Source organism: Gymnoscopelus microlampas (assembly GCF_963454915.1).
Source record: "Gymnoscopelus microlampas genome assembly, chromosome: 16".
NCBI classification, from domain to species: domain Eukaryota; kingdom Metazoa; phylum Chordata; class Actinopteri; order Myctophiformes; family Myctophidae; genus Gymnoscopelus; species Gymnoscopelus microlampas.
In genome coordinates this window covers 45,573,960-45,586,192 of record NC_139953.1, presented here as the reverse complement: position 1 = coordinate 45,586,192, position 12,233 = coordinate 45,573,960, and the positions used below count along the sequence as shown (strand labels likewise).

Genomic DNA, 12,233 nt, shown 5'->3' with positions numbered 1-12,233 from the left:
ATAGATTATTTTTCCCTTTGAACTTTGATCACCTGCCTCTGTCATGACCTGTCTGCTTTTGTTTATTTTGTAGTGACTTAATGTGGTTTCCTGGCTTGTGTTGTATTTAGGTTTTATTTTTATTTAAGTCATGTACCTTTATTTTGCAGTTTCATCCTAGTGTTTCCTGTTTTACAAAGTAACTGTTTGCCTGTCTTGTCTCGTCTCACCTGTCCTGTAATTAGCAAATGTGATCACCTGTGTCTTGTTCAGTTCCAACCTATCACATGTGTTGATTGCAGTTTTGTTCACATGTGTCTAGTTAGTCTTCTGTCTCTATGTATACCCTCTGAGTTTAGTTTCCCTTGTCAGCTTGTAGAAGTTGGTAGAGTGTTCATGTTCTCCATATATCTTGTATGGCTTATCAAGTATCACCATTATGAAAAGAGTCAATGACATTATGCTGTAGAATGAGCATAATGTATGTATCTGTCATGTTATCTGTCAGTATGTGCACTGACTTCCGCTTAAGCACATGTACACATGCCAAATCCTCATTATTAATTTAACCACCCAATATACCTTCACATAAGACGAATAGTAAAAAGAATATTTGAGTTAATGTGGTTAAAAGTGTACAAATGGAACCAAATGGACCCCGTAAAGCACTAACCCTATACTATGTAAGTATTACTTACTGCACTCTGCACAAATGCATCTGATGTCCATTTGTTTACAACTGATGTGCACTCAAGCCATTCAATATTCAAGTCAATATCTTTATTGTTGCATCTTAGTACATGAGAATAATATTGTTGTTGTGGTTCCTCAGACATCATGAACTGATATGAGTTCTTCATCCTTCTGTGGTTGTGATGTTCTGTGTTCCACTTGAATGTGTGTTCTGACTGCTTTTGGATAGATCAGAGATCTCTGCTTACCAGTAATGTCTGGAGACATTCTAAAGGGCCAGTAGTTATCAAACTTTTTCATGCCAAGGACCCCCACATGTGTATATATATTAGGCCGTGGACCCCCATGTGAAAGGGTTTTGTGCCCCCCATGGACCCCCCAGAAGAGAAGATTTTTGATAATTATACAAGCTTGCAGCGTGGCACGAAGTGACACACTGTGAGCTTGTAGATCTGCTATTTTTGAATAGCCATGGATAAAGTGGTTAAGACTACTGTGATGCTAAATTAACTACCCCCCCAAGGACCCCTGGGGGTTCCCGGACCCCATTTTGAGAACCCATGATGTAGGAGCTAAAACTGGATGGAAACAATTCAGAGTTTTATTGCAAAATCAATGCAAAGACTTTAGGATGGTCCTTCATATTGGGATGGTATCAGGATTGGTTATAAAAGCGTGTAGTATGTAGTTTGTTATCGGCCATTTTCACTGCTGTTTGAACCCTAATATTGAATGTAGAGATGTCACCAGACCGTAACGGTCGTCTGTCTATGCAGGACTAACTTCATGAGTGCTCCTTCCTAAACATAACTTACAATTATCCAACAACTGTCATTGTTTCCTCTTTTCACTGTGAGCTTGTAAAGCGCTAATGATGTTTCCTCTTCCTCTGATATTGCTATCAGACATCAGAGACAGAGCAACAACTGCAACAGACAGACAAACCTACACACACATGTTCAAGTAAGCTCAAAACTGTGTTTCTACACACAGACTCACCAGACAGAGCTCATTCTCATCTCAAATACACACAGAAAACACTTTTGTTCTGTTTCCTTCCTAGTTGAGACTGCACTAGTCTACACTAGCCTCCCTGTCTGAGCCTGTGAATGTGTGTGAAACATCCCCCCTGTGTGGGGAGGCCTAAGAACTGCGCTTCTACAACAAAAATGGCCAAAGATGCCTGTATGTACACACATCTGATTGCACGCACACGCACGCACACACACACACACACACACACACACACACACACACACACACACACACACACACACACACACACACACACACACACACACACACACACACACACACACACACACACACACACACAGGTCAGAATCATCACACAGAAAAGGCCCAAAACCTTATTTCCATTCAGTAGGCCATGTTGGCACTCAAATGAAATCTGGCCTTATAGAAGCGATATACTGTACTATCCTGCTTTACATTTTGGCCTTTTAATCCTTGAACCGTATAACGTACAAACCAAATGTAGTTTCCTCTTGATTCCTTGGATAATGGCTAAAGTCATCATATACAGTTTACATTTATACCTAACAATATTTTCAGCTATTTTGCATTTTTCTTCAAAACATACTTTAGTCACTACAAATGGTTACAACTTAACTATGGAGGCAAGGGATGAACACGTTCATAATTGTCACAAGTACTTAAGTGAAAATGTATTAGTTTCAATTGTACTAAAAATACATTTATCTTAGCTAATATCCTACTTGATAAATGTTTAATTGCCATTGTTTCTGTGGATAAATACAGCTCCCATGAAATACTTAATCAAAGAATGGAAATCAGCTCTCAAGCATTTTCTTCAATAAAATCAATCAATCAATCAATCAATAAATCAAGTAATCAATCAGAATCATAATCAACTTTATTTCTCACATCACAGGTTTACAGGTGTAATGCAGTCGGTGAAATTTGTTTTTGTGCACGTCATATTTGTTATTTTCATAAGAGAAAGTGGAGAAGAAGGTGGAGGGGGTTGGGAAGAGAGATCAATCAATAAATCAAGCAGTCAAATAATCAATATAAATCTAAAGTGAACAATAAATGATGCAACTACAAGATAAAAGTTATCAAAATGTTATCAATAATCACATCAAACATGTATTCCCACATGACGATATATGACAAACAGAATATATGTTATCAATAATCAATCAATATATAATCTTTTCATGATAATATTTAATTACAAACTGACAAAATGTAGACTTAAAAATGAAACAATGTTATCAATACAATCTGTCTGTCCGTCCGTCCATCTGTCCGTCTGTACCAAAGTAATTCAAAACTGAATGATACATTAACTAAAAATAATCACTTAATTCAAAAATAATCATTACTAACCTGCCATAAACCTGATCAACAGGATCAGCATTAGGAGCCCCATATCAGTACAAAATCTATGTATTCATTATTCCAAAAAAGTCACAATACATTGGGCACTAGACATTCAAACTGTGGTTTTCCAGAGTGACACAGATCTTCCCTGGTAACACCTTCACAGACATGCCATCATCTTCATCAAAATTAAGAATGTATGGAAAGAGTCTCTCAGTGAAAGTCTCTGTAAAGGTGTGTAGGTGTGTGTTAGTATCAGGGTCAGAGAAGGACAGTTTTCCTCCATCCCAGTCCAGCTGGACTCTGATCCGCCGGGATTCCTGCTTCACTGGGAGGACAATGATATCAGCGCCAGACCGCAATACTCTGTATTGACCTTTATGCAAGTCAATATTCCAGTAGTCACCCCCTTCTTCTCCCTTCCTCTGAAAAGACTCCGCTAACACACCCAGTGACCAGTTTTTATTGTGTCCAACCTCAATATCCCAGCTGTGAGACCCTGAATTAAAGCCCTCTGAACCCAAGACATAGCTCTGGTAGCCAAACCTCTCCGGGTTGTCAGGAAGCTGCAGCATCTCTTCATATTTCAAAGCTCTCACACTGGTCAGATCATCAGACAGGCTGTTTCGTGGAGGGGCAGTGTTGGGGTCCAGGATCACAGGAGTGTAGGAGACAATGTCCTTCATCTTGTGCCAGACTCTGAAGGCCAGGTTATCCAGGTGTTTGGCCTCGTCTATCAGTGCTCCTGAGACTGGCTGTGGGTCATAAAGGGTGGGCTGGACTCTTTCCATCGTGGTATTGTAGTTCTGCAGGAATGAGATGTGGTCGTCGGCTCTCAGCTGGTCCTCAGTGGCTCGGATTGCGTCGGAGAGGGACGCCATCTCTTTGTTCAGCTTCTCAATCCTCTCCTTTATCTCCTGACTCTTCAGTGCCTCTTCAACCATCAGAATAGCAATCCTGGTCTCCTCTTCCTCTTGTAGGAACTGATAAAGGTTCTTAAACTGTTCCTTAATCTGCATCTCTGTGTTCTGGGCCTGAACCTTGATGTGTTTTTCTGTTAGATCGTAATTTGTTTTAACTGTATCAAAGTCCTTCAGTTTCTCCTTTAAAGGCTTCAGTAATTCCTCAATTTTCTCTTTACAACGCCCCGACGCTTCGCCCACAGGTAAGAACTTGTGACCGCCGTGTTTTTCTGAATCCCGACACACGAGACACACCAACTGTTCATCGTCCAGACAGAAGAGCCTGAGCTTCTCCCCGTGTTCAGCACAGAGGTCCTCTGAGATCACCGACGAGGCGCTCCGAAGTTTCTCCTCCAAGAGGTTCTCACACAGGTTCTTCAACACCAAGTTTGTTGGAGGATTGTTATTGGAGGATGTTGTTTTACAAACAGGACATTCCTTTGTTGGTCTTCCTGTCCACCATCGCTGCAGACAGTCTTTGCAGAAGCTGTGACTGCAGGACAGCACAACAGGATGTTTAAAGATGTCATGGCACACAGGACAGATGAGCTCCTCTTCCTGACGAGTCAAACGGGAAGCCATTTTGTCTGCAGTCACACTCCCTGATTTGGAATATTCACCGAGGCTTTTACACCAGCAATACTAGGGGAGGAAACAACAACAACATCATTATGAGTCACAACAGTAATAGTAGATATAGTAGGCGTAGTAGTAGTACTAGTGGTAGTATTCATAGTAGCAGTAATATTAGTATTAGTATGCTGTTTAGTATAGCACAGTGGTTCTCAGATTTTTCAATTTCCACGACCCCCATAACTCTGAGAATGCATTTGTTTCCATTTGTACACTCTCGTAACCATTTGGAAACCCCTTTTTTTAGACCCACTGGTGTAACAGAGTGTTTCCAGTGAGCCAACATGCACACTATCAGCACCCTGACTCTGTTTGACCAGAATGGAACAGAGCCTTCATTAGTATCATTGGCAACACCTGTGAATGTCCTCACAATATGGCTGCTGTGCATAGAGCCTATTATGTGTCCGCATTTGGCTATATCTGTTAGTGCACGGCCGCGATGTGACGCATTGTGAGCTTGTAGATCGGCTATTCTCAAAAGATTCTTCTACATTTTATACATCTGAGAAGTTGTCACATGGGACATTCTGCATAATGAGTACTTTTACTTTTGTACTTTAAGTACATTTTGATACCATTACTTTTGGACTTTTGCTCAAGTACATTTTGAATATGTGACTCTTCCTTGTAACAGAGTATTTCTACATTGCAGTATTGATACCTTTACTTAAGTAAACAATTTGAGTACTTTTTCCACCACTGGTGGTGGTAGTAGTAGTAGTAGTAGTAGTAGTAGTAGTAGTAGTAGTAGTAGTAGTAGTTAGTAATAATAGTAGTAGTAGTAGTTAGTAATAGTAGCAGCTATTCTGTGGCTTTTCTTACCTCAGATTGTAGCAGTTAAGCTCCGTATGTCTGTCTCTATGGTTGAAGACACTTTCATTCCAGCAGAATGATTCACTGCATGCTTGTGAACCTTAAACTTTGCTCCACTCATTAACCTGTTACAGTATGAGACCATTATCCTATAAACCTGTCTGCTGGAAACTGATAAACATATTTTATGTAAGAGAGAAAGATAATATATGATCCATAAAATAAACACAGCATATTGTTTCCCAGAAGCTATCAATGATTTGCTTCATAGCCTACTTGACTGCGGTTTTGAAAAAGAAATCAAAGCTATTCAGATTTGGGGGTATTTTTGAAATATAAAATAATAATGAAGTGCTGTGAGCTTGTACATCTGCTATTTTTGAATGTCCAACATATCAATGAAGTAGGTAGTCTCTTTTTCATGCCAAGGACCCCCAAATGTATATATATTTGGGGGTTGTAGATCTGCTATTGTTTGAATATCCATGGATAAAGTGGTTAAGATTATTGTGATGCTATATGAACTACTTTTGCTGGTACCCCCCAAAGGACCCCTGGAGGTCCCCAGACCCCACTTTGAGAACCAGTGATGTAGGGGCTAAACCTGGATGGAAGCAATTCAGAGTTTTATTGCAAAACCAATGCAAAGACTTTAGGATGGTCCCTCATATTGGAACGCTATTTTCACTGTGAGCTTGTAAAGCGCTGTTGATGTTTCCTCTTTCTCTGATATTGCTCTCAGACATCAGAGACAGAGCAACAACTGCAACAGACAGATCTACAAACCTACATATACTCATACTGATGGATTGATTGATTGATATTGTGTTTCCTCATCCTTCCTAGGTTGAGGAGACTGCACTGGCCTCCCTGTCTGAGCCTGTGAATGTGTGTGAAACATTGCCCGTGTGTGGGGAGGCCTAGGAACTGCATGCGCTTCTACACCACTCTCCAAAAATGGCCAAAGATTGCATGTCTGTATGTACAAACCTCTAATTGCACAGCGCACGCACACGCGTGCGCGCGCACTAATGTACGTAAGAGTAAGAGCACTTCATACTACCAGTATTGCCCCAGTGCATTGATGGAAAAAGTACTCACATTCTTTACTTAAGTAAAAGTATCAATAGGCCTACTGCAATGTAGAAATACTCTGTTACAAGTAAAAGTCCAGAATTCAAAATGACTTGAGTAAAAGTACAAAAGTATTAGTATCAAAATGTACTTAAAGTACCAAAAGTAGAAAGAACTAATTATGCAGAATGTCCCATTTCACAAGTTTTTAAATGTATGAAATGTATTCACATCTTTTGAATATAATACAAGTTGTATTATATTCAAAAGATTTTTGTATCTTATTTTATATTTTTGTAAGGGTTTTGTAGATCGGCTATGTGTGGCCAAAATGTATATATAGGGCTGAAGTGGTTAATGTATGTTTTTTAATAATAATCAAATTCTACAAAGAAACTAGTAAACGAAATGTTCAAATGATTGTAATGGAGTAAAAGTAAAAGTATTGAAAATCGGAAATACACCAGTAAAGTAAACATTTCTCAAAATGGTACTCAACTAAAGTACTTGAGTAAATGTACACCACGGCCCCAGTGCTGTCAATGACAGAGCAGTCAGTGAACTTTGACCAGTCAGCTCTAACCTGTACAAACACTACAGTGTGGGGAACAACTATAAGGCAGAAATACTGCAGGATATGAACAGCATTTCATATTATACTATAATCTATACGATATCCTGTGTTTGATCCTGGAAGTCAGAGCTCATCATGGCGGAGAGAAGAGCAGTCCAGACAGAGAGCAGACAACCTGACTTTGTACAGTTTAATAACTTGGCGTGTGAGACGGCTGGAGGGAAGGTGAGTATTATTATTATCATGTATTATCTCGTGTCATAAAACAACAACATGACACTTCTGTCATAAAAACAAACAAACGTTCAGACCACCTGATTGCTTTTTGTGAGATTTGTTAAGGGTCATACTTCATAAATTAAAGCTTACTCATAAAAGCAGCACTTGGTGAAGTGTAAATGGTGTATAGTGAAGTTATGTAGTGTTTTCAATCAGTGGTGTGTTCATTAATTTCAGGTGATTTTCGCTACAGATGAATGGTTTGCTCCAGCCGACAACCTGCTCAAGGTACTGTAGGCTACAACACTAACAAATACTTATACGTATCTTTATCAACCCATCAAGTGTGAGCATTTAATACACAATATAGTACTGCATGCTGTCTTCCATCTTTAACCCTTTAAGACAGAGAGAAGCATCTGTGTCATGTTTTTATTTGAGCTAAAAAAAACATTATTTTACAATTTGGCTATTAAAATTTTTGAGAAATCGTGAAAATGTGTGCAAATCTTTGAATATATATATTTTTTAAAGCGAACATTTGTAACTCAAATCTTTCCGTCTGGGTGGGTCCCTGGAACAAAATATTTTGAGATGGGAGTCCGTGGCCAAATACATATACATTTTTGGGGTCCTTGACATGAAAACGTTTGAGAACCACTGACATAGTAACATACGTTTTTTCAAAAAACAATTAGGATTTAGAAGACATTTTGTAGAATCAGTCGCTGTTGGAAAATGCACTAATTTATGAAGTTGTTACGGCGAGTGACAGGTGACTATTAATTAGAGTGAAATCAGTACTTCCTGATGTATATGCTCTGTCGTACAAAGGTGTCACTCTGCTAAAATAGACAAGTTTGCATTTCGACGAGTTGTGACCTTGTAGATCTGCTATTTTCATTGAGCGACATGTCATACAGCAGAGTACCGATATGTCAAGTATTACTCACTCTTATGTAGTTATGGCGTTACCAAAGTAAGCAATGCAGATAGGTTAACGATGTCTGAATACACATACGGTGTACAATCTGATTACTTGCAAATGACATTGGATTCATAAAGATCAGACTTGAGACACAAATCAGATTTGTCTGCATTCTGCAGCCTGACATTAAGTTTGTTATGTATTTTTTCCCCCCAGAGAGATCCTCCACAGTTCATTGCCTCTGCGTTCACTGAGTTTGGGAAGTGGATGGATGGGTGGGAGACACGGAGGAAGAGAATACCAGGTCTGTTTGACATCAGACAACTGGTCCTCAGTGACTTGCTCAAGGGCAAGTCAACACAAACATTTTCACCAGGGGGTCCCCAGCAAAATGTGTTAATAAAGCGTCACCATCATTTTATCTACATTTTACACTTTGGCTATTCAAAAATAGCTGATCTACAAGCTCATAGCTATGAGCTTGTAGATCTGCTATTTTTGAAGAATCTCTAAAATGTGTGGAAATCTTTAAATCTTAAATTTGTTTTAAAAGGCAAACATTTGTAACTCAAATCTTTGCTCCTGGGGGTCCCTGCCACAACAGATTTTCAGGTGGGGGTCCGCGGCCAAATACATCAATTTGGGGGTCCTTGACACAAAAACGTATGTTACTTAATTTAATCAGTGGTGCTCAAACTTGGTCATGTCAAGGACCCCCAAAATGATATGTATTTGGCTGCCGACCCCCATTTCAAAATAGTTTTTTCCAGGACCCCCCCAGAAGCAAAGATTTGAGTTAAAAATGTTCGTTTTAAAAATATACAGCATACATAATATTCAAAGATTTGCACACAGTACAAGCCCATAGCTGCGCCACAAAATGACGTGCTATGAGCTTGTAGATTCGCTATTTAAAAAAAAATGCTTTACCAGTCCTAATGGGTTTTACCAGTCAGCAGAGAAGATTCCACTACAGCTGCTGTACATGTGATTAATGGGATGTTCCCTGTGTGTGTGTGTGTGTGTGTGTGTGTGTGTGTGTGTGTGTGTGTGTGTGTGTGTGTGTGTGTGTGTGTGTGTGTGTGTGTGTGTGTGTGTGTGTGTGTGTGTGTGTGTGCGTGTGCGTGTGTGTGTGTGTGTAGGTTATGACTGGTGTATCATCCAGCTGGGGGTTCCAGGGTTGATCCATGGTTTCGATGTGGACACGTCCTTCTTCACAGGAAACTACTCTCCCTCTGTCTCCATACAGGCTGCCTGTCTGGGTACACACACACACACACGCACGCACGCACGCACGCACGCACGCACGCACGCACGCACGCACGCACGCACGCACGCACGCACGCACGCACGCACGCACGCACGCACGCACGCACATGCACGCACACAAGCACGCACATGCATGCAGATTGTAATACTTTTATTTGTTTTAACATTTTAAAAGTATTCTTGATGGTCATATACAGTATACATAAAAGGTGTAAAGTTATGAGCATATATCTAGTAAATTATGTCCATCTTAAGTACACAGAAAAACTGGTACAAATTAGTTTTATCATATCACACCCATTTTAGCATCCATTGGCTGCCAGTTGATTGAATCAGTTTTAAAATGTCATTACATGTGAGGCCAGGCTAGATCTTGCCCCAGCCTATATCTCGTAGACTCCCCCCTACGTGCCTGAGTCTGAGATCCTCAAACAAAGCTCTCTTGGATATTCCAAAAGGTCAGTTAAATACAAAAGGTTGCATGGCCTTTGTCTTCAGAGCCCCTACCTTTTGGAATGCTCTGCGCCTGGAGATCAGGCTCACTGAGTCTGTCCCCCGGTTTAAATCCCTCCACTAACCCTAACCCACCTTTATAGATTAGCTTTTAATGCCCATTCTTAGTCAATGATCCTAGTCTATCTCCGCTGGTCTTGCACCGGTATGAAAGTGGTATGTGCGTACGTATGTACACATTTCTCCATTGTTTTCTGCATTGTTTTAAATCTTTCTTTTGTTCTGTTTTGCGTGTTGTTTTCTTTTGTTGTTTTCTTTGTAAAGCACGTTGTAACCCAGTTTTGAGAGGTGCTATATACAGTAAATATTATTATTATTAAAGCAGACATGGAAGAAAGTCTTACCTAGGCTTCCAAATATAAACACTAGCTGTAAGCCAAATTGTAAGACCAGACATTTTAGTGGATGATACTTTAGCCACTTGCAAGCTGATTAACATGATTTTCTTTAAAGAACAATAAAAAAAAAATCACATTTCAAAACGGCAATAACGGCTAATTATATAAATAAAATGTATTTTTGTCCAATCTGTATGATACAATATAGCTACAATTGGGGAGCTACAAATTGTATTTTGTCTCCCTGCTCTTCTATTGAGAGACATTATAGCGCAGGAAACCGGGTGCAAATCCGGGGTAGAAGAGGAAAGTTACATAGTGCAGCTTTTAGTGTTTGATAAATAAATACCCTAACCTAACCCTGTTTTGTTGTGCTACTGATGATGCTCACCCAGTGGTCTTTGTCCATTTGGACAAAGATGGAGGTGAAACCAGGACAACATGAGTCTTGTGATTTATATGGTCATATTTAATCTCATAATGATCAATACATCCATCGATTTCAAAACACGTCTCCAATAATAACCAATATAATTCAGCATTGAATGATAAATGATACACATTTCAATACTAGAAAAGTTCGCTCCTCTGAGTGCAGGTCGCCCCCAGGCCTGCCTGATACATCTTGATCACAAGACTTCAGAGATATCATGTACCAATAACACAGTCTCGGGCCTTCGGCTGTCCAAATACAGCAAATGGACGGACGGACAGGAGCGAAAAAACAATTTCCTGCCTTCTGCCGTCCTGCCGTCCTTATCAATAATAATCATATCAAACCTGTTAACCATAATACCAATATACAATAATCAATCAATATGAAATCCTGTCATGGTCATACCAAAGTGATTCAGAACGGAATGATACATTCATTAAATAATCACAGTTAATTCAAAAAATCACAATTCATTCATGACCTGCCATAAAGCAATTCACTCTGATCACCACGGAGAGCCCCTAATCAATATCAGATCAATATTTCCAAAATGGGCTTTATTGAATACATTCTAACTGTGGTTTCCCCGAGTGACACCGATCTTCCCTGGTAACACTTTCATTGACATACCACCATCATCATCATCATCAAAATTGCCAATGTATGGAAAGAGTTTCTCAGTGAAAGTGTGTGTGAAGGTGTGTAGGTGTATGTTGGTATCAGGATCAGAGAAGGACAGCTTTCCTCCGTTCCAGTCCAGCTGGACTCTGATCCTCTGGAGTTCCTGCTTCACTGAGAGATTAGTAGCAGACTCAGATGAGGAGACTGCACTGCAGCTACCTTCACATAAGCCTATGTTCCAGAATCCACCACCTCTACATCCCTTCCTTTGGAAAGACTCTGCCAACACGCCAAGTGACCAGTTTTTATTAAGTCCAATGTCAATATCCCAGCTGTGAGACCCTGAGTTGAAGCCGTCTGAACCAAGAACATAGGAAAAAAAGCCGAATCTCTCTAGGTTGTTAGGAAGCTGCTGCCTCTTTCCCCATTTCACACTGGTCAGATCATCAGACAGGGTGTATACTGCAGAGGCAGTGTTGGGGTCCAGGATCACAGGAGTGTAGGAGACAATGTCCTTCATCTTGTTCCAGACTCTGAAGGTCAGGTTGCTCAGATGTTTGGCCTCGTCTATCAGTGTTCCTGAGACCGGCTGTGGGTCCTGTGGGGTGAGCTGGACTCTTTCCACTGTGGTCTTGTAGTTCTGCAGGAATGAGATGTGGTCATCGGTTCTTAGCTGGTCCTTTGTGGCTCGGATTGTATCTGAGAGGATCATCATGTCTCTGTTCAGCTTCTCAATTCTCTCCTTCATCTCCTGACTCTTCTGTGTCTCTTCCTCCCTCAGAGCAGAGATCCTTGCCTCCTCTTCGTC

At 40.3% G+C, this 12,233-nt stretch overlaps 2 protein-coding genes across 2 annotated transcripts in view; one reads left to right on the top strand and one right to left on the bottom strand.

Moving 5' to 3' along the window:
- Nucleotides 1–7,236: 7,236 nt before the first annotated feature.
- allc (allantoicase) overlaps nt 7,237–12,233 on the top strand; it is a gene marked incomplete at its 5' end in the record, with an annotated part of 12,971 nt that continues 7,974 nt past the window's right edge. Inside the window, 4 exons of the mRNA XM_084083247.1 lie at nt 7,237–7,326; nt 7,558–7,608; nt 8,465–8,552; nt 9,391–9,510. Coding sequence (XP_083939373.1) covers nt 7,237–7,326; nt 7,558–7,608; nt 8,465–8,552; nt 9,391–9,510 — 349 coding nt within the window. The remainder of the gene's footprint in view (nt 7,327–7,557; nt 7,609–8,464; nt 8,553–9,390; nt 9,511–12,233) is intronic.
- LOC311063691 (E3 ubiquitin-protein ligase TRIM35-like) overlaps nt 11,005–12,233 on the bottom strand; it is a gene marked incomplete at its 5' end in the record, with an annotated part of 1,799 nt that continues 570 nt past the window's right edge. Inside the window, one exon of the mRNA XM_084083236.1 lies at nt 11,005–12,233. This exon is cut by the window's right edge and continues 570 nt beyond it. Within this exon, the coding sequence (XP_083939362.1) occupies nt 11,376–12,233 (858 nt within the window). The 3' untranslated portion in view covers nt 11,005–11,375.